Source organism: Rhinoraja longicauda, chromosome 5, assembly GCF_053455715.1.
Source record: "Rhinoraja longicauda isolate Sanriku21f chromosome 5, sRhiLon1.1, whole genome shotgun sequence".
Taxonomy (NCBI): Eukaryota; Metazoa; Chordata; class Chondrichthyes; order Rajiformes; family Arhynchobatidae; genus Rhinoraja; species Rhinoraja longicauda.
The window spans coordinates 23,118,440-23,141,697 of NC_135957.1; the positions used below are offsets into that span (position 1 = coordinate 23,118,440).

Consider the following 23,258-nt stretch of genomic DNA (forward strand, 5'->3'; position numbering starts at 1 on the left):
GTATTGAACACCACCACCCCTCATATAGTGTGTTCAAGTGCCCACTCCACACCTGGAGGTGTTTGGAAAGGGAAACCAACCCGTGGCCATGGAAAGTAACTGCAAGGCTGAAGGATGATCAACTAGCAACCAAAAACAGAATTAATTATCATCTCTTCGGGTCTTCATCTTTGTCAATCATCATTCCCCAGAGAATGGAAAACTACTGTCACATGAAGAGGTGAAGCAGAAAACGCTGATGTATTTAAGGGAAGGTTTGATGCCCCTAGTGGCCGACTAGAAGAGGCTTCTATAAATATAAACTTTGACTTAGAGCAACTGGGACAAATGGCCTGCTTTAATATTTTAGATTCTACAAAATACTGCATGCTTTGTAAATTTAGGACACAATCATATTCATATGCAAAAGATTAACACTGAACAAAGTTTAATTTCCCCTCACTTAACATTATCCAAAATAAAATCTCTTTCATCTCATTTCTCTTTGCAGGCCTTGCTATGTGTATGTAGAATGGCATGTTTCCTACGTTACATGCATCAAATAAAATATTTTGCTGATTATAAAGGGTTTTTAGGTTCTTGGAGATGTGAAATTTACTGAATAATAGAAGTTTTTTCAACATGAAAGGAATCTGGTGCAGAAGTGAACTTCCTCGCCAATGATATTGCTGCTAAAATATATCTTCTTGAGAACCCCATTGGAAGCTGCGCTGCTTTCTTACATACAAATCGTCATCCCAGGAAGAGGACTATTGTGTTTGAAGGCAGCCCTTACCACACAAAGCACCAGCTCGGCCCTCCAGGGTCACTTGCCACGTGAAGGAATCCCCTCGCGCCTTCTCTGCCTCGAGCTCTTTCAAGGAACGTGGGAACACATTGCGCCACAGCAGCAGCATCTTGGGGAGATGATAACGAACGACAGAAGGACCTGAAATAAGTCAAAAAAGCCACTTCAGCTCGATGTTGAAGCTCACAACCCGACAATTATTTGTCAGCTGCTCGACGAGCCCAAAACAACTTCAGGCCTGCATCCCAAATGTTCGTGCAGTCAAGTGGTACCTATTTATCAAACCTTTCATGCAAAAATTCCCAGATAGTAATACAGCCTGTAGCAGATCTAATGAGCTATGAATTAATAGAATCGATTCATCGCTGGAGAACTTCAAATATGTTCTTGGGTCATATACTACTGATTTTCAGGTAATACTCAAGGCCAACAATATGCACTGCAGCAACTGACCCAAGTTCTTGAGAAGAGTCAAGGCTACTGGTGGAGAAAATGGTGTTCCACAAGCCCTGCTCCCCTCCAAGAAGATACTACACAGTACATCCAACATTCTGAATACACCTGCGCTTGGGATAACTTAAACCATGTCAAAGCCATCCCTCAGCAAGCATTTAACAAACCTTGTGGTGTGGGGGGGGGGGGGGAAATTGCATGGCGCAGCTGATAAAACATCCTCACTTGAGGCTGGCACATAGATGATCAACGCTGGAGAAGGGAAAGCATCCCATTCTGAGATATGGGGGGTTACGATGCTAAACCCAATTGTGTTACACTTGAACCAAAGCTGCTATCGCCGAAACCAACACCTTGCAGAAAAGAACAACGGCTGAGAAATGGTTTCTTTCCTGTTAAAATCTTTTCAATAAGAGGACGGATTGGTGATCTGGCAAAAGAAGTGGCAATGCTTTTCTCACCACTGCACAAACTCTGAGGATCGCTGCATACAAACCTAGACTCATCAGTGCTCCCAGGAGAAGCCACCCGGCTTGTGTGCGTTGGAGCGACAAGCGACTGTTCTGAGATGCTGTGCGGAGCAGGTCCTCTGCAATGCTCACCACCATCTGCAGGGATAGAGAATGGAGTAAACCAACTCTCACCAGAGAACCGTAACACCAAAAATAAATGCAAGACTGTTTTAGAGGTGTGGAGGGACGAAAGGAACTAGGATGGTTCTCCTATGGAAGAGAAGATTAAAGGAAGAGCTGCTCAAAACTACAAAGCGTTTTTGATATGATCTTTGAAGAGGATGGCAGGTTGGGTCAGTCAGGAGCCAGAAGTGGCTGAACTATGGTCTGAAGAAGGGTCTCGACCCAAAACAACACCTATCCATGTTCTCCAGAGATGCTGCCTGAGCTGCTGAGTTACTCCACCACTTAATGTCCTTTTGTGTACTGACCAGCATCTGCAGTTCTTTATTTCTACGGGCTCCATTAAGGTGCTTGATAATAGAGCCAGAAAGAAGATGAACATTTTGGTTTAAGGCCACCAGTTGTCTTGATATGGGATGTAGCACATGAAGGGGAGCTGGAAGTTAATTTAATGTAAAAACATTTGATAAAGAAAAGATTTTCAAGCAATGGAGAAGAATCAGATGAAAACTGAGGGCAACAGGCACGATGGAACAAATAGCATCTTGTGTTATCAGCAAACCAAAGTAAACTAACACTGTAGTGACCCTCCTTACTCCTCTTTTACTGAATTGTGTTTTCACAATTTATAGGAGCAGAATTAGGCCATTCGGCCTTTCAAGTCTTCTCTGCCATTCTATCATGGCTGATCTATCTTTCCCATTCAACCCCATTCTCCTGCCTTCTCCCCATAACCCCTGACATGTTTACTAATCAAAAATCTGTCAATCTGCACCTTAAAAATACCCATTAACTTAGCCTCCACAGACATCTGTGGCAATGAATTTTGCATATTCACCAACCTCTCATTAAAGAAATTAATCTCCTTTCTAAAGGTACGTCCTTTTCTGGCCACTGGTCCTCGACTCTCCCGTTAGTTGAAACATCATCATATTATCATCATCATATAATAACAATCAATAGACAATAGGTACAGGAGTAGGCCATTCGGCCCTTCGAGCCAGCACCGCCATTCAATGTGATCATGGCTGATCATTCTCTCCACATCCACTCTACCCAAGCCTTTCACTATTTGGAAACTTTCAATGAGGTCCCCCTCACCCTTCTAAACTCTAGCAAGTAGAGGCCCAGTGGCATCAAACGCTTATCACATGTCTTTCCTGATTGGATTAATCATTAAATAAGACTAGATACAAAAACTAAAACTTTAAATGAAGCAAAAGTTAATTTTCTGGGTTCTGAGAATTGTGGCAGAAAGCAGGTTAGTCTAGGATTTGCACATCACTCTGATGCCTCAGAACAGTAAACAAGGTTGAGAATAATCTTCCCTCCCTTTAATTGATCTCTTTCAACCTGCAGACCCCAGTATTCTCACAAAGGCAGTACTTAAAGCAGCCCTGTTCAAATCTCATCGGTAATAAAATTTAAAGAACTAAACGACAAACGGACCAATCAAAAAAATAAATAAATACTGGTGTAAATAAAAAGTCAGATTAGCCTGGGACATGGTGGGTATCCCATGGGGCTGATGTGCGTAACCAGATGCAGCCTGCACGTTGCCAGAAATTCAAAATTTAATGCTAAACATTAGTTTGAGGTCCTTTTGAATGGCGATTATTAAAAAAAAAAAATTTTAATGGGACATTCGAGCAGGATGAGATTTATGTGGAAATGTAGTGTCATTTCACAGTAGCCCACCTCCCCTAGTCCCCAATTACTCCTAGTCTTACCTGGCCAGCCATCGCTGAGAGGCACACAATGGTCACATGTCTCAGCTGCGACATCTGAGTGTGCATGAAGACTTAGTGGACCTGTTCCTGTCCAGCCAAGTGATAATGAAGTACACTGCAGTGGCTGTAACTCAGAAATGGGCGCTGTACTTTGTAGGAGCCGTCTGCCAGAACGGGCACTGTTTCGAACCCCCTGTGGCTAGATGCCCCAATGGCCAGCCCCTCCCCACCAGGTGGATGTTAAAGAGCACGCTGCGCTAGAACAGGGATATATTCCTTGCTGTCCTGGCCGAATTTTATTCCTCAACCAACATCATTAGCAACAGACACGAAATGCTGGAGTAACTCAGCGGGTCAGGCAGCATCTCTGGAGAAAAGGAATAGGTGATGTTTTGTGTGGAGACTTGAAGGGTGAAGGGTCTCAACCTGAAACATCATCAATTCCTTCTCTCCAGAGATGCTGCCTGACCCGCTGAGTTACTCCAGCATTTTGTGTCTATCTTCATTGTAAACCAGCATCTGCAGTTCCTTCTCATACATCATCAGAAACAGATTATGGTAGTTGTCACGTGGCCATTTGAGACCTTGATGTGCATTTGGCGGTCACATTTCTAACATTACAACAAAGAACACATTCAAAAGTAGTCTTGGGTATTCGGAGGCAGAGGAAAGGACAGGTTAAATGACAGTTCTCCCCTTTACCTTTCCTTTGGAGTGTGAAGTTCCGAGGGGGCACTGGTGCACGCTGCCCAGCAACGCTGCCATTGCAAAGCTGTATCCGGTGACAGCTTCTGGCGATGTCTTCAGATTGTTGATGCACTCTGCACACCGATCCAGCAGTGGAGTCAGCTGGTAGGGCAAGGCAACAGCCACACAGCGCAGGCACCAGGCCGCACCCAGCCTGGCTGCCATGCTGGGATGCAGCAGTACGGACGTCACCGTCTCCAGAAGACCTTTCATGAGAGAAAAACATTTCCACTTAAGAATCCATCCAAACATTTTCTGGATCTGTATTAAATTATACAGCATCGAGGCAGCAGTTTGACTGCCTGACCGCGGGAGAGGATGGAGGAGGATATAAGACTTTTCTTTGCCTTCCATCACAGTGAGGGTGTGCCTGGAGGAAATACTGTGATGGTTGTCTGTGTTAAACTTGTGTGGTTGTGTGTCTTGTGTTCTTTATTGTTTGTGACTGCATGGTAACGACAATTTTGTTCAATTCATTTTGAATGACAATAAAAGCTACTTGATACTTGATGTAGCCTTTTTTTGTAACATCATCATTTGGTCCGCACCAATTTTTGTCAACTTTAAACAAATCTCTCCTGCTCTTGGTCTTACTTCAGTTTATTCAGTGATGCAAAGAGTTCTGCTGCAGTACAAACGGTAGAAATAGTCACTGAACCAGTCACCTCATGGACAAGTCACAAGCTAAATTCTTACACATTCAAGTCTGTGGACCATCACCATTTTGCATTTCACCATTTTCGTGAAATCCAAATTTTCAGCTATTGAGGCATCAAGCTCTTGAGCTCCAGCTTTTCTTTTCCTTCAAGGCACTTTTTAAAACTCAAATTCATTAAAATCCTGTGGCAGAATCTGATTCATTCTTGGATCAGATATGAGGCTAGGCTTCAACACTCCCCCTCCAGTAACCTGATTTCCCTCTGTGCAACCCATTATTCTGACCCCTCCCCATATGCCCAATCCACATACACTTTCTGGTGTCTGTCCCAGCCTAAGCTTCAGATCTTGGCTGCTGACTTGGTGCATCTGAATCTGTCAAGGCCAGACCCCTTTCCCTGTCCATCTTGCTCTTGGGTGGTCTTAGTATCATGTCTTTCTCCTATAGTTGAAATCAGCCCTTTATAATGGCCGCCTTGCTTTCTATCTAACCATAGTAACTTTATTTCAAAAGTATTTAATTGGCTATGAACTAATTTGAGATTTCCTGAAATTGTGAAAGGCACGACATAAATGCAAACATTTATTTCTCAGAAGAGGTCTGATGAAGGGTCTCGACCCGAAACATCACCTATTCTTTTTCTCTAGAGATGCTGCATGAACTGCTGAGTTACTCCAGCATTTTGGGTTTATTTCTCATAAGTTTGCTTACACATTTGACCATATCAGAGGTGCTATGCAATGCAATCTTTACCTCCTCCACCAAGTCTGTTAGCTATGTATGGGAAAAAAACTGCAGATGCTGGTTAACTACCTGACCACATACCAATGGAAGGTTCCTGGAGAAGAGGAGAGGCAGTGGCACTCAGGCTCTGGACCAGGCTGCCAAGTTCCTGCAGGGCACACACCATCGCGTGCTGGCTCGCAGACACATCAGCTGCTCCTGACTTATTGTCGTTATTGGCATCGTTCATCACAGACTCTGTCGCAACACAAACAATGCACTGACTCAGGATAATTACAATGGACGCACATTCCAAACATCTGTGCTCCCCATAACAAAACAGAAATGTATGTTGAACATTAGTTTAGAGATACAGCGTGGAAACAGGCCCTTCGGCATACCTAGTCCACAATGACCATCGATCACCCTTTCACACTTTCCCACTCCCTACACACTTTGGACAACTGACAAGGGCCAATTAGCCTTAAAAACCCACACGTCTTTTGGGATGTGGAAGGAAACCGGGGGGAGGGGCGAGGGGGGAGTAGAGGGTGCTGCACCAATGCAGGAGAGGTTTGGGCCCAACTTGGTCTAGTTTTTTTTAAAAAGGTTTTGATAACCACTGAGATGCTGATCAACCACAATAATAAGAAACTCACTCATTCATATGAAAATAGCTGCCTACACCAAATTGACAAATACACAGTAGTATGCCACCTCATTAAACTTGTAGATGGTGTCAGAGGTAGGAAATAAAACAGGTTAGCTTACAGCACAGCTGCCAACTAAATAGCTGCTGCCTGGAGCGACCATGCTGGATTCCAGAAGTCATGAGCTCCATTAAAGGTACACAAACCATTTAAAGACCATTAAGAGGTCAAACTAAATCTCAACATCATCCTATTGCAAAAAACAAATGTTGAAACAGCAGAGCGAGTTCAAAAAGGAGATATTCAAGGAAAAGAGCAGAAGCGTGAACTATTTTAACAACTCTTCCAAAGGGCTGGCATAGTCATTTCCTATGGAAAATCATTACGCAAGTAGGGCAAATGTCACCGGGATAGAAGATCCAATATCTATTTAATGTGTTCCTCTTACCCACTGCCTTCATCTGTTTGGCAATAGCCTGGCAGATCTCCTTTGCAGCTGCAATCTGTGATTTCTCACCCAACAGGCTGCCCACTGTCGCCCGAAGGATGAAGGAGACGCAGCGCCGAGAATAAACTGCTTCCACGTGGCTTTGGGTAGCCCTTGGATGTGAGACGAGCTCCAGCACATGGGTAAGGAAGATGGCAAAATTACGTTCCAGCCACTGCCCTCTGAGAGTGGTGACAAAAACAACATATGCCTAAAACAGAGGGATGCAAAAACAGAGATCACGATAACATTCTATTCTGACTGCCCCAGCTGCATCCCTCCGTTAACATGGAGGAACAGGAACTAACTGGCTTTACCAGCGAAACACATTAAAGGCTACTGCTCATAACAGGACAGTGGCAGCAGTAAATCCAATGTAGTTATACCTACTGGAGCCAGTGGCCAGAGACAAGTTATGAAAATACATCAATAATTCCTCTCTACGTCACATTCTCGTGCACAACAATTGCTTTGTCTTAACTGAATCATGGAAAGATATCACAAACATCTGATGTAGACAAGCACGGTTTTTCAGTGAGGAGAGGGGCTTATGAAACTAAAGAATCAGACAGCACACAAGAAGGTCAGTTGACCCATTGTCTCAGTAATTGTTATTGGAAAGAACTATTCAGTTTATCTTTTCTCCGTAACCCCACAAATTGCTACTGTGAAAATTATTATGGATCATATATCCATTGCTTTTTCAAGCAGCTCCAGCAGATTATAATAAATTCACAATGTAAACATGATTTAATTTGCTTCCATTTAAAACAAATACTGATATTATGGAAAAAGGATTTTTGGTTGAAAGGAATTACTGATGGTGAATATTTCAGTAATGTGTATATTCATTGTTAATCACTTCTGCTGCTGAACCTGCTGAGAATGTTTACTATTTCATTGGTTGGCACCTGAATGATTTAAACAAAAACTTACAGGAATTCACCATTAATTGTTAAAATCATGCTGACACCCATTATTAGAAATGAAGACTGTAGCAATAATAAACTCCAGAGGTTAGAACAAGCTAGCTTCAGTTACTCTTCCTGCATTTTGTTCTGCATGGAATTTAACCAGATTATTTGCATCCACTGAAAAAGGAAAGAGGTTCAAATGACGGCTGGGTTGTGGGGGGGACACTTCCATTTCTATTAACAGTGCATCGTTAATTTTGATTAGAGGTCAGTTATTGTTCAGGAGCTAAAGTGGACAGGAATAGATTTGAACTTTCTAAACTCAGGATATTTATGGTGGGGATGGAGGAGGAGTTGACAGGGTACCCAGAGGGAATGAGTAGAACAGTGGACTATAGGCCATCACCAAATTCTCAAACAAAATGAGAGGCTATAGGTTACGAAAGAAAGACCACTAGACTATAGAACAAATTTGTCGAGTAAGAGCATAGTGCAGTGCAAAAAAAAGGATAAACTAGAAACACCTTCCAGATTATGTAAATCTGAAATAAAAGCAGAAACTGCTGGAAAAAAATAAGCAGGTTAGGCAATAGCCACCTAATTCACTGCCCTTGGCAAGTCACACTCAGCCTTGAAAAATCTTTGCTTTCCTTCATGTAGTTCTGTAGAGTGTGAAACAGAGTAGGCCAGAATGATGGGCAACGCCATGTAAGCAGTTCCCAAAGAGAAGATGGATAGAGGCAGAACATGGAAGTGGGCAATGATAGGAGCACTGAATTGAACTATATTATTGATGCTATGATTCTAGTTATAACACTCTTTAGTTTAGTTTAGAGATACAGCACGGAAACAGGCCCTTCAGCCCACCGAGTCCGCGCCTACCAGCGATCCCCACAAACTAAGACTATCCTACACACACTAGGGACATTTTACAATTTACCAAGCCAATTAACCTACAAACCTGTATGTCTTTGGAGTGCGAGAGGAAACTGGAGCTCCCAGAGAAAACCCACGCAGATCACGGGAAGAAAGTACAAACTCCAAACAGACAGCACCCGTAGTCAGGATTGAATACAGATCTCTGGCGCTGTAAGGCAGCAACTCTACCATTGCGCCACCGTGCTGAGTCAAAGGATTAAGTTCTAGACTGGTCTAAGATGCTCTTCCATTAACTCTCAACTTTCCTTGATTCCAAGATGTACTGCGCCTACAGCGCCAGGTACTTACCTGTGTAACACCAACTCGAACTTCGCGGTTGACAGATCCCCCACCTTTCAGCATCTCTCCGCCACTCCGCAAGAATCCAGAGCCCCCGCGCAGAAATCCAGTCGCCATTAACTCCAATACCTCGTCCAAGGTGGCACGCTTCACATTCTGCCGCATCACTGAATCAAGTTAAAATAAAGACAAGCTATCAGGAAAATTGACGAGTGATCCGATAGAAGTGTGCAAGTATGTGAAAGGATTTCATAGGACAGATATTGAGAAGATGTTTCTGTGCAGGAACATCAAAACAAAAGTTTGTAAATAAGATGATCACATTTATGCAACAGAAAATTTAGGAAACTACTTTATTCAGAGAGATGGGATATGGAATTCATCACCACATGGAATGATTGAGGTGAACCATGTGAATAAATGGGACTAGTTTGGAGGGGGCATCTTGGTCAGCAGGGGCGAGCTGGGCCGAAGAGCATGTTTCCGTGATCTATGACTATGACTGATAGAAGCCAAAAGCCTTTTTCACCTTCCCATCTACCCGTGACGTTACTTTCAGAGAACTATATACTTGTACTCCTAGGTCCACCTGTTCTACAATACTACCCAAGAGCCCAATCATTCCCTTGTGAAAGTCCTACCCTGGTTTGACTTGCCAAAATGGAACACCTCACACTTCTTCAATTTAAACCTATTTGCCATTCCTCAGCCCACTTACCCAGCTGATCAATACTCCACTATAATTCTTACTAACATTCTTCACTATTAACGACGCCACCTATTTTATTGGCATCTGCAAAGATATTAACTGTGCTTGTACATTCTCATCCCAAAATCATTGATATAGATGACAAATTACACTGGCATAGAAAACTATAACCTGATGTTAAAATGTTTCATTGCAATAGAGGTCGTAGCAACAGGCATTAAACCACCATGGTTTTCCGAGACAAGATGATAATCTAACCTCAAAAAGGTGAATTGTACAAAAACAGCTGTGCCATGGGAAATAAAGACTTCTAAGATGCCAAGTTGTTCAGAAATTTTCAAGCTGGCTGAGGAATAGGCATTCACTCAAAAGTGCAGAACACACTTCAAAGGTACCCGAGGAGACACAAGGAACTGCATATGCTGGAAGCTTTAGCAAAAGACTGATTCTGAAGAAGTGTCCCAACCCAAAATGTCACCTCCCTATTTCTCTGCCTGCGTGAGTTCTTCTAGTGCTTTGTGTTTTGCCATGTACCCCATATATATTCCAACATTTCATCAGCTGTATGGCTTAACTCCAATTACCAGTTGGGCATGAAAGGGAACAAATAAAGGGAACAAAGGAAGCCTGACACACAAACTACTGGAAAGGGAAGGTGTTGGGAGAGAAATTGTAAAGAAAATGCAGACTGAAACACTGACTGTTAATGTATAAGGTAGATGTCCTATAGCAAATGGCTCATCTTCTCATATGCTAAAGCCTTTCCACCATCAACCAGTCAATAGTGGTGCAATAGAATACTCTCCACGTGCAAGGATAGATGCAGCTCCAACAAGACGCGAAAAGCTCGACTCCATCCAGGACAAAGCAACTTGTGATCGACATTACATTCAGTAACCTGAATATTCATTCCCTCTAACCGCACAATATTGTACCATCTATAAAATGCACCAGTTACTCCACAGGTTAATCCAATAGTCTTCACCGTTACTTGCAGATTCCTGCAAGTCACACAACATATTGCTTGGAAATGCATCACTGTTCCTCCATTGCTGTGGAATCTAAACCCTGGACCTCTATCCACAACAGCACTGAAAGAGTACCCTCATCAGAAGAATTGCACTGGTTCAAAGTGGAAGCTCAGTATCACCTTCCCAAGGGCAATTAAGAATGGGCTATAAATGCTGGCCCTACTGAATACAATATATATTTTTTATCTTTCTGCCTGCATCTTTTTTTTTTTTAAACTGCAATACCCAAATTACAAAATATAAAGTAGCATAAGCAGAAACAGTTTTTTAGAGAAAGATCACTACTTCCAGAATTTTTGAAAATATAAGGCACCAAGATTATTGAATGTATTCAGAGATGCTTATAAATCAGTTTTCAGAATGCTGCCCAAAACACCCATAAGCTTAGAGTTCAGCTTCCATTTCACATTCCATATAATATTCCTCTCCGCCCCCAGACTCATGCTACATAGGAAGCTGTGCTAATGCTAGCTGTCATATCCAATTACTGTAATTCCTCCAACCTCACTTCTTTCCCCACAGTACTGCACATTTTTCCTTTCCAATATTTTCCCGCCTCTGTTACTTCTCAATCTGCTTCCTCCGTCTCTTGCGATGCTGCATAATTTTGCAAATCTTTGAAATCATTTTATTTTGGGTATGCGATGGCACAACGGGACTGAACAGCGCCCGGTGCGGCTCAGCCGCGGGGCCTTCCATCGCCCGGTGCAGCGCGGCCGCGGGACACCATTCTGCTTTAGTTAAACATTTTGTTCAAGATGGCCGCGCCGTTGTGTTTGGCTGCCTGCCACTGTATGTTTCTTTTTTTTCCTAATCAGATGTGCAGCACTTTGGTCAACGTGGGTTGTTTTTAAATGTGCTATACAAATAAAATTGACTTGACTTGACTTGACAACATTTTCTGTAACTCGCACCTGCTGCATGTTTAGGTGTCAGAGCTGTTGCCATGACAGTTCCAAGTAACTTGGATACCGCCACACGGACTGCATAATTAGATCCCTCCAGGCCCTTGAAGCAGAGAGTAGCCAGGTTTTCCAGTTCTGTGGTCCACATGAAGACTGATTCCTTTTGCAATTCCAGGAGGCACTAGGGTACAAACAGATCGCTTTATGAATGGGCAATGTTATTAGGATTACACAGCAAAAAGCCAATAGCCACATTTCCACAATGGAACCTGTCCAGCAAGGTGGACACAATCAGGTGTCAGCTCCAGCTCAGTGAATAGTTTTGCCCAAGTTAGTGGGTTACAGCTTCGTCCAACTCCAGAGACTTGAGCTCACAATCCAATCAAACACTTCCACCATACCCTTCATCATTGATGTTTTCACAATTTTGGACCAGAAAGGCCTCTATGACTGACAAGACTTCCAACAAATCTATTCAAAAAGATTCAGGGAGTTCTTCGAGTGACCTGGTCAATATTCCTGTCAACCAATTGATCATTTCTCTTAGTTTTTAAGACCATCCAGTGCGTAAGCTTGCTGACATAATTCTTTATGCCAAGAACATTCAATGCGTAGAATTTTGAGCGTTGTGAAAATGAGAAAGAAATTCACTCCTTACCTTGGCTGCGGCACACCGTACAGCCATGGATCGGTCAGTCAGGCCAGAACGTGCATGTTTGTAAATGTCTCGATGGCAGGAAGCAGCTGCACCTCCCAAACCATTTAACACCTTCTGTAGACTCAGCAGAACTTCACTGCGGCCCTGAGACTGGTCAAAACACAGAGACTTCAGAAAGCAGCAGACCCCTTATTGTGTTGACCCCTGCGTGTAACACCATGTGCATCCTTCACAAAAGTAGGCTGGACTAGGACAACATTGAACCTTCAATTTAAAGTGACGGATACCATCCGAATATTTGTGTGGCATTGTAAAACCCCATCCCTTCATTTACAATGGAGACTTTCAGTGGAAATTTACTACAAGTTAAAAAACAAAATACAAGCCATGACTATAGCTTAAAACTTCTTCTGGAATCATGTCTATTGGAGTCATACACAGTATGGAGTCAGTCCCTTTGGCCCACCTAGTCTGAACCATGCATCCAGCACACATTTACACTAATCCCATTTTATTCTGCTCTCATTCTGCCACAAATCTAAATATTATGACCAATGTATAGCCATTAAATAATCACCAATCCACGTGCATTTGAAATGTGAGAGAAAACTGAGACACTAAGATGAACCCCATGCAGTCACAGGGAGAATGTGCAAACTCCACGCAGACACTATCCAAGGTCAGGAGAGAACCCGGCTCGTATTGGGGCAGTAGCTCGACCGGTGCAGTGCTGAGGAAGTGTCGCATTGTTGGAGAGGTTAAATAAAACAATATTTTACATTTTACATTTCATAGCTGTATGAAAGTCCCTTTTGGACCTGGCGATTAGCCCCTTTTTGTTATCTGACCTTCCAAGTACCTCCAGCATTTGCAGTTTTACTGATAATGAGACTGAAGACCTTCTGTTACAGATAGGCAGGGATTCAGTTCCCTGGCTGTCCAGGAGTAAACTGCTGGCATTGGTGGGAAGGAAGAAAGGGGAGTAGCTGGTGGAGAAAGCTCAATCTATAAACGCATGGGACAAACATGTTTAGACAGGTGTAGGGAAAAGCACACCACATCATCTAGGTTCTCTGTAGGTTACTGATCAAGCAAACAAGGGCAAGTCTGTAGCTGACTTGGGATCTCCCGGTTGCAAAACACTTTAACTCCCCCTCCCATTCCCACACTGACCTTTCTGTTCTGGGCCTCCTTAATTGTCATGGTGAGGCCCAGCCCAAATAGGAGGAACAGCACCTCATATTTCACTTGGGCAGCTTACACTCCCTTGGGCAGCAGTATGAACATTGGCTTCTCTAACTTCAAGTAGCCCATGCTTTCCCTCTCTCTCCATCCCTCCCCTTTCCAGTTTTCTGACCAGCCTTACTGTCTCTGATTACATTTTATCTCTGTTTGCTTTGTTGTTACCTTCTCCCAGCTAACAATGATCTATTCTACATTTTCCTTGATCTCCATTCCCTTTGTCCTATTTTCACACTTTACACTTCTTTATCTATGTATCTCACCCCCACCCCCCTGACATCAGTCTGAAGAAGGGCCTCGACCTGAAACGTCACCCATTCCTTCTCTCCAGGGCTGCTCCCTGTCTCGCCGAGTTACTCCAACATTTTGTGTCTTGCTCCAGGTGACAGTCTGTCCTGTGCAACCTTCAGTGACGTTACCCCACTATAAGAAAATAACTGCAGATGCTGGTACAAATCGAAGGTATTTATTCACAAAATGCTGGAGTAAATGCTGGAAGGAGGCCCTAGCAGGGAAGACGGTAGAACAGCAATGGCAGGTATTCCTGGGAATAATGCAGAGGTTGCAGGATCAATTTATTCCAAAGAGGTGGAAAGACTCTAAGGGGAGTAAGAGACACCTGTGGCTGACAAGGGAAGTCAGGGACAGCATAAAAATTAAGGAGAGGAAGTATAACATAGCAAAGAAGTGTGGGAAGACAGAGGATTGGGACTCTTTTAAAGAGCAACAAAAGTTAACTAAAAAGGCAATACAGGGAGAAAAGATGAGGTACGAGGGTAAACTAGCCAATAATATAAAGGAGGATAGCAAAAGTTTTTTTAGGTACGTGAAGAGGAAAAAAATAGTCAAGGCAAATGTGGGTCCCTTGAAGACAGAAGCAGGGGAATTTATTATGGGGAACAAAGAAATGGCAGACGAGTTAAACCGTTACTTTGGATCTGTCTTCACTGAGGAAGATACACACAATCTCCCAAATGTTCTAGGGGCCGGAGAACCTAAGGTGATGGAGGAACTGAAGGAAATCCACATTAGGCAGGAAATGGTTTTGGGTAGACTGATGGGACTGAAGGCTGATAAATCCCCAGGGCCTGATGGTCTGCATCCCAGGGTACTTAAGGAGGTGGCTCTAGAAATAGTGGAAGCATTGGAGATCATTTTTCAATGTTCTATAGATTCAGGATCAGTTCCTGTGGATTGGAGGATAGCAAATGTTATCCCACTTTTTAAGAAAGGAGGGAGAGAGAAAACGGGTAATTATAGACCAATTAGTCTGACATCAGTGGTGGGGAAGATGCTGGAGTCAATTATAAAAGACGAAATTGCTGAGCATTTGGATAGCAGTAACAGGATCATTCCAAGTCAGCATGGATTTACGAAGGGGAAATCATGCTTGACAAATCTACTGGAATTTTTTGAGGATGTAACTAGGAAAATTGACAGGGGAGAGTCAGTGGATGTGGTGTACCTCGACTTTCAGAAAGCCTTCGACAAGGTCCCACATAGGAGATTAGTGGGCAAAATTAGGGCACATTGTATTGGGGGTAGGGTACTGACATGGATAGAAAATTGGTTGACAGACAGAAAGCAAAGAGTGGGGATAAATGGGTCCCTTTCGGAATGGCAGGCAGTGACCAGTGGGGTACCGCAAGGTTCGGTGCTGGGACCCCAGCTATTTACGATATACATTAATGACTTAGACGAAGGGATTAAAAGTACCATTAGCAAATTTGCAGATGATACTAAGCTGGGGGGTAGTGTGAATTGTGAGGAAGATGCAATAAGGCTGCAGGGTGACTTGGACAGGTTGTGTGAGTGGGCGGATACATGGCAGATGCAATTTAATGTAGATAAGTGTGAGGTTATTCACTTTGGAAGTAAGAATAGAAAGGCAGATTATTATCTGAATGGTGTCAAGTTAGGAGGAGGGGGAGTTCAACGAGATCTGGGTGTCCTAGTGCATCAGTCAATGAAAGGAAGCATGCAGGTACAGCAGGCAGTGAAGAAAGCCAATGGAATGTTGGCCTTCGTAACAAGAGGAGTTGGGTATAGGAGCAAAGAGGTCCTTCTACAGTTGTACCGGGCCCTGGTGAGACCGCACCTGGAGTACTGTGTGCAGTTTTGGTCTCCAAATTTGAGGAAGGATATTCTTGCTATGGAGGGCGTGCAGCGTAGGTTCACTAGGTTAATTCCCGGAATGGCGGGACTGTCGTATGTTGAAAGGCTGGAGCGATTGGGCTTGTATACACTGGAATTTAGAAGGATGAGGGGGGATCTTATTGAAACATATAAGATAATTAGGGGATTGGACACATTAGAGGCAGGAAACATGTTCCCAATGTTGGGGGAGTCCAGAACAAGGGGCCACAGTTTACGAATAAGGGGTAGGCCATTTAGAACGGAGATGAGGAGGAACTTTTTCAGTCAGAGAGTGGTGAAGGTGTGGAATTCTCTGCCTCAGAAGGCAGTGGAGGCCAGTTCGTTGGATGCTTTCAAGAGAGAGCTGGATAGAGCTCTTAAGGATAGCGGAGTGAGGGGGTATGGGGAGAAGGCAGGAACGGGGTACTGATTGAGAGTGATCAGCCATGATCGCATTGAATGGCGGTGCTGGCTCGAAGGGCTGAATGGCCTACTCCTGCACCTATTGTCTATTGTCTATTGTAACTCAGCAGGTCAGGCAGCTTCTCAGGAGAGAAGGAATGGGTGATATTTCGGGTCGAGACCCTTCTTAAGATCACCAAAAGACCATACACGTGTCCAATGTCAGAATATCTTGTAATAATTTCCCATAACCAGGTGAATCATCAGCATTTCCATTTTCTATAACTATTTTGTAACATTCAGGCCAGCGCAGATACAGATTTTGCTTTAGCACGGAACCTCTGTGCAATTGAGGCAATTTTCAATGATTATTAAAATTAGCACAGTTTCAATCTGTAAATACTTTTAAACAAACTACTTACCTCCGCACTTTTCAGGGCTTTTAAAAGATTGCTGACAGTGTCGGGAAAGGAGCTGCCCAACATTCTGCCCATCTTCTCATAGAAGGCTCCAATGCAAGCCACGGCTGCCCTGTCAATGACAAAGTCATCCACTGGAAGTTACATTCTCTTCTAATGCAGGTGTGAAGCACAAATGAACTAGAGACAACCATTCAGCATACCCCACCATTCAACTACTTTAGCAATGCTATGTATTTGAACTCCGTTTACACATCTACATTTCCTGTAAAGCTGCAGCAAATAAGAATTTCACTGTTTCCGGTTCATATCTGGTGCAAATAAACATTCTTCATTCTTAATCCTCCATTCCCTTATCCAAGAAATAGTCACATGCAATTTGCAACTTGCAATTGACCACTAGCTGTCTTCATTAATTTACCTCTCACATGGTGAATGCAACGAAAAATATGTTCTTACACTAAGTAAAAGACTCCATCTAGTGAAAGACAAATTTAAGAGGTGGCTGAAAAGTGAATCAAGAACAAGAATGTTACATCCTAGTGAAGTACAGTGGCACAAATAAAAGCAGTATTTAAGAAAAGCTAAATGCTGGAGATACACAAAACAGATTAATTAAGATGAAAAAGAAAATGTGGATTAAAAATTGCAATATGCATGAAGAAGAAAGGAGCATTTATGCTGGTTGTCTGCAGGAGGTAAATTGCTGAAAGCACAGAGGACAGAGAGAACCTTTGAGCAACACAACGTTGCAGGCAGTGTAGACTGGGATCGGCACTGGGTGAATCCCGAGAAGTCACATAGGTCACTTGGGAATATGAAGAGTAGATAAAGCTAATGTTAGTCCAGACAAATACACAAGGATCACGGCCAGTGGCACCCACTGAAGGACGTTCATCTCAAGGAGCCAACTATTCAATACACAATGAATGCACTAGTGTTTCCTCCGGGAGATGCTCAAATTCTACCTTTCTTGCTTGCCCCCGCAAGCAATTTCTTCTTTAGTAACAATTAGTCACTGTAAAATTAAATAAAATATGTACTAACAATAAAGAGAGTTGCAAAGTAAATTTCCCCAAACTTCTCCATGGATGTACCGAAGTCTCCTAATTGAAGCCCATTTGATTAAAAGGAGAAGGGTCTCAACACGAAATGTCACCCATTCCTTCTCTCCAGAGATGCTGCCTGTACCCAATGAGTTACTCCAGCAGTTTGTGTCTATCTTTGATTAAAAGGAGAGTTGTTCCGTGGATACAAGATTAGACACAGGACGGAAAGTAGCAAGCTGTAGTGAGCAGTTGCTTGTCATACTGGAAAAAGCATACTGATTTGTTCTCTGGGTTCACATTAGGGACTGAATGTGTGTGTGAAGGGCACAAGCTTAAAGTTTGCAGAAGTTCCTTGTGATCAAGTAATTCTTATGTTACAAAAATGAATAACTGTGAATTTTCCTTACAAAGAATCTCCCAACTTTCACAACTACTGCTAGTTAACTATATGACACAGATGGGCATGTCCTTTCTCTTATTCAATCTCAAGATGTGGGGCTTAGTTTGATACAGGAATGATAATATGCTTGAATGAAAACATTTGCAAGACTGCAGAGAAATAGCATGGGATTGCAAAAAAAATGGATAGTGCTTTCAAAGAGTTATGTGCATGGCAATAAAAATCTCCAATTCATGCAACCTGCACCAGCTGCACTTTTTGTACTTACAATTTGGTCGGCAGGTAGGCCGAGGTGTCATCTTTGCTCTTGACAATGTCATTACATTTATCCAATGTCTGGAAGACGGTGAAGGCATCGCCAATGCTGTAGAGAGTAGCGAGATTCTTAGCCAGTAGCTTGCGTGTCGGAGGACCTGGTGAACTGCTTATCAGGTCTGTCAGCTGGTCGACCAACTTCTTCTGCTTTTCTTTCACGTCCACCTTAAGTTCCCAAATAATAATGGGTTTTTTTAAAAGAACAAAGCATCTGACAATAATCGTCAAACCACATTCCTTAATCAAAGTTTCATCATAATTCTAACTTGCCTCATTTCACAATTCTTGACACTTCTACTTGCAAGATCAGGTCAGCTGCCTTCATTTGATCAATGTATCTTCCACACCCAACTCTAGCTCCCCACGTCTCTGCACTGCCAGAGCGCCAGTGGTTCAAACCATAATCACCAGCTAGGCCACTTCCAGACCTGGATAATTCAGTCTGAAGATGGATCCCGACCCAAAACATCACCTATCCATATTCAACAGGGATGCTGCCTGAGTTCCTCCAGTACCTTGTGCCTCTCTTTGTAAATGCACTTCTGTGGTCCTTTGTTTCTGCTGGAACATTCACTATGAAGATCCTGCCATGGTTTGACTTCCCAAATTGACACTTAGCAGTTATCTACATTGAACTCCATTAGCCATTCCTCAGCCTACGTTCTCAGCTGATCAAGATCCTGCTGTAATTTTTGATACCCATCTTCGCTATATACAATACCACCCAGTTTAGTGCCAACTCCAAACTTGCTAATCATACCTTGCACATTCTCTTTTTTTTTTTTTTTTTTTTTTTTTTTTTTGAAAAGCATATGTACAGATAGAAATAAGAAAAAACACATTTGTTACAAAGTTCTTACATAGCTTCAATTTTAAATTTTTGAAGAGAGAAAGTAAAAATAAAAATAAAAAACTATAAACTTGGGGAGAGTAAGAGGGTTAAAAAAAAAAAGGGATCTAACAATAAAAATTAAAGGGAGTAGATCCGGGAGACAATAACCACAGTTGTACATCCAACCCCTAACTCAAGTTTCAACTTTTAATTTAAAATTTTTATTTTAGTCCTGTGCCAAACCCATTTACTTTTCTAAAAATTCAATAAATGGAGACCATATTTTTAAAAACAACTCAGGTTTGTCGATTAAGGCAAACCTTATTTTTTCCAAATGCAGGGTCTCTGTCATTTCCGTAGTCCACATTTTAATTGTGGGGGTTATTGGTTTTTTCCAAAATTTAAGTATTAATTTTTTCGCAGTTATTAGACTGTAATCAAGAAAATGTACCTGACTTACTGTAAAATTTGTAGTATGTTCTGATAATCCTAATATAATTAATTTTGGGTCCATATCTAATTTTTTATTAATAACTTTAGAAACTATTTTAAAAATCTCCAACCAGAAGTTTTGCATTTTTATACATTACGAAAATATGAGTTAAATTAGCTTCTTGAAATTGACATTTATCACAAATAGGAGAGATACTAGGAAAAATCCTATTTAATTTCGTCTTCGAATAATGTAATCTATGTATTATTTTAAATTGTATTAAGGAATGTCTAGTATTCAATGAACATTGATGTATATGTTGTAAGCTTTCATCCCATATATCTTGCATTATAAATTGATTCAATTCGTCCTCCCATGCTCGTCTATAAGATTCTGATGACGGAATGTCAGTGTCAAGGAGAGTATTGTAAATAAAGGATATTAATTTATTTGAATTATAATGTCGATTCAGGCATACATCAAGTGTTTCTGGACCTCTAAACTTATATCCTTGCATGTGTGATTTTACATAATCTCTAAGTTGTAAATATCTAAAATAATTATTAACATGTAATCCGTACTTCTGCTGTAAATCCTGAAACAAAAGAAAAGTTCCCTTATGATAAAGATCTCCCACCCTTTTAATTCCATAACTTTTCCATTGAGCAAAGCCTCTATCTAAGACAGACGGTTTAAAAGAGGGATTATTCGCAATAGGAAGGAAAACAGATAATTTACTCAATTTTAACGTAAGCTTTAATTGTTTCCAGGTACGGATAACACTGTGTATAATGGGATTACCTCCATATGTTTTTTTATTTAAATTTATTGGAGCTAAGAGGATCGCACCAATATCGAATGGTAAACAATCCTCTTTCTCCATCTTTAACCAATCCGGTTGTTGATCAGAATCATCCAACCAGCAGGTTATATTTTTAATATTAACCGCCCAATAATAAAATAAAAAATTAGGTAAAGCAATTCCTCCATTAATTTTAGACTTACATAGATGTCTTTTATTTATTCTATGAGTCTTGTAGTCCCAAATAAAATTAGTAACAATTGAATCAATTTTAAAAAAAAACTTTTTTGGAAGATAGATCGGAATTGCTTGAAATAAGTATAGTAGCTGTGGAAGAAAGATCATCTTTATAGCATTACTACGACCAACTAATGATATAGGAAGTGTTTTCCAAAATTGGATATTTCTGTGTAATTTAGTGAGTAAAGGAGGAAAATTTAATTTAAATAAAGAAGTATATTTCCTAGTCACGTAAATTCCAAGATATTTAAACTTTTCATAGGCAATTTTAAAAGGAAATTGTTGAAGTATGGCCGGATTATGCTCCATTATTGGCATAATTTCACTTTTATACCAGTTAATTCTATAACCTGAAAATGAACCAAATTGAGTTATGAGATTTAATAAATTCGGAATGCTAATTTCTGGCTTTGTAATATATATTAATACATCATCCGCATATAAATAAATTTTATTGGTTGTATGTTTAGTGTTATAGCCATGAATATCTGAATTTGATCTAATACTCTCAGCAAGTGGTTCTATAATAAGGGCAAATAGAAGCGGTGATAGTGGACATCCTTGTCTACAACCCCTAGCTAAATGAAATTTAGATGACAACATTTGATTAGTTAGTATTCTAGCTGTTGGGGATGTATATAAAAGTTTCACCCATGAACAAAAATTTTCACCTAGTTGAAATTTTTCCATCACTGAGAAAAGATAGGGCCATTCTACTTCATCAAATGCTTTTTCAGCATCTAGCGAGATGATTGCTAAATCTTCATTTAATAGTCTATTTGAATAAATTATATTAAACAAGCGTCTCAAGTTGAAAAATGAATATCGTTTGGCTATAAAGCCTGATTGATCGGGGTGTATCAATTTATCTATAACTAGACTTAATCTCTGAGCTAAGATTTTCGCTAATATCTTCTGATCAGTATTTAAAAGAGCTATCGCCCTATACGAACCAGGATCTTCAGAATCCTTATCTTTTTTAGGAATGAGGATTATTGTTGATTCAGTCAGAGTTTGTGGTAATCTCTGTTGTTTAAAGGCGTGACTATATACAGTTTGCAAACGTGGAGAGATCAAATCACTGAATTTTTTATAAAATTCATTATTTAAGCCATCAGGGCCAGGAGTCTTCCCATTTTTCATGGATTTAATGGTCTCTTCAACGTCTTTCATAGTTATTTCTGCGCCCAGTAAATTTCTATCACTCACATTCAAACCAGGAAGGTTACATTCCTGCAAAAAGTTTTGCATCTGCGCAGAAGTATCTGTTATTTTTGATGAATATAATGACTGATAAAATTGCAAAAATCTCTGATTAATATCCTTAGGTAGTTTAAGCAAATCTCCATTTTCTGATCTAATTTTATGAATTGTAGAATCATCTTCTAATTTACGGAGTTGTCGAGCTAGCAATTTCTGTGGTTTGTCTCCAAATTCAAAATGTTTTTGTTTAGTATATTGAAAAAGCCTTAAAATATGAGCTGAGAGGATATAATTTAACTTATATTTGAGAGCTGCAATTTTATTATGTATTTCAATAGAGGGAGCGATGGCATTTGTTATGTCTAACTGTTTTATCTGACTTTCTAGGTCATGTTGTTCAGCTCGCTTCTTCTTATTTTGAGACGCTTGAAAAGCAATAATACATCCTCTCACAAACGCTTTAAATGTTTCCCAAAGCAGGGACGCAGGTGTTTCAGGAAGGTCATTTGCGTAAAAAAAAGTCTCAAATTGCGATTTAAGATAGTCATAACATGCTTTTTCATTTAAGATTTGCGGATTAAATCTCCAATTAGTCTGTTTCCCCGTTACTCCTTGGAGTTTTACCCTAAATGTTAAAGGGGCATGATCGGATATAATAATATTATGATATTTTGAATTATACGTATAAGGAATAAGTTTGGAGTCCACCAAAAAATAGTCAATTCTTGAATAAGTTTTATGCACAGGTGAATAAAATGAATACTCTCGGCCTGAAGGATTATCAATCCTCCAAACATCTTTTATATTTGCACTATTTATATAAGAGTTTAATAATTCACACGACTTGGATTTTATTTTCCTTTGAGTTGAAGATCTATCCAAATAAGGATCTAATGTACAATTTAAATCTCCTCCAATTATCAAGTTATATTGTCCAAATTCTGGAATGGTATTAAATATATTTTTTTAAAATAACGGATTATCAAAATTTGGTGCATAGACATTCACCAATATCAATTTTGTAGAATATAGTTCCCCCACTAATATAACATATCTACCTTCAGTGTCGACTATAGAGGAAGTATGTATAAATGGTATACCCTTACGAATTAAAATAGCAACACCTCTTGATTTAAAGGGAAACGATGAGTGAAATACTTTATCAATCCATTTGCCTTTCAGTCTATTATGTGCTACATTTTTTAGATGAGTTTCCTGAAGGAACATTATGTCTGCATCAATAGATTTTAAATGTGAAAGTACTTTACCTCTTTTAATTGGTTCATTAACACCCTTGACATTCCAACTACAAAATGTAATACCTTTACCCCCTAATAGAATCTTGCATCTTAACCGATAAATAGTCTATAATAAAGCAAATGGTCTGGCACCCGGACTACAACATTTTTCTTGAATGAAGGGTGGATGATCTTTTGTACAACGTAGAGTGTTTCCCGGAAATATCTCCCAAAAGTATATA

General features: G+C 40.8%; 1 protein-coding gene across 2 annotated transcripts in view; it reads right to left on the bottom strand.

Annotated features, from left to right (window-relative positions):
• heatr5b (HEAT repeat containing 5B) overlaps positions 1-23,258 on the bottom strand; it is an 89,387-nt gene that overhangs the window by 55,113 nt on the left and 11,016 nt on the right. For both annotated transcript variants that reach the window (XM_078399091.1, XM_078399090.1), the window contains exons 3-12: positions 18,222-18,433; positions 16,508-16,616; positions 12,306-12,455; positions 11,657-11,828; positions 9,012-9,169; positions 6,832-7,081; positions 5,836-5,991; positions 4,308-4,558; positions 1,737-1,848; positions 776-928 (exon numbers count right to left, since the gene is read on the bottom strand). In XM_078399091.1, coding sequence (XP_078255217.1) covers positions 776-928; positions 1,737-1,848; positions 4,308-4,558; positions 5,836-5,991; positions 6,832-7,081; positions 9,012-9,169; positions 11,657-11,828; positions 12,306-12,455; positions 16,508-16,616; positions 18,222-18,433 — 1,723 coding nt within the window. The remainder of the gene's footprint in view (positions 1-775; positions 929-1,736; positions 1,849-4,307; positions 4,559-5,835; positions 5,992-6,831; positions 7,082-9,011; positions 9,170-11,656; positions 11,829-12,305; positions 12,456-16,507; positions 16,617-18,221; positions 18,434-23,258) is intronic.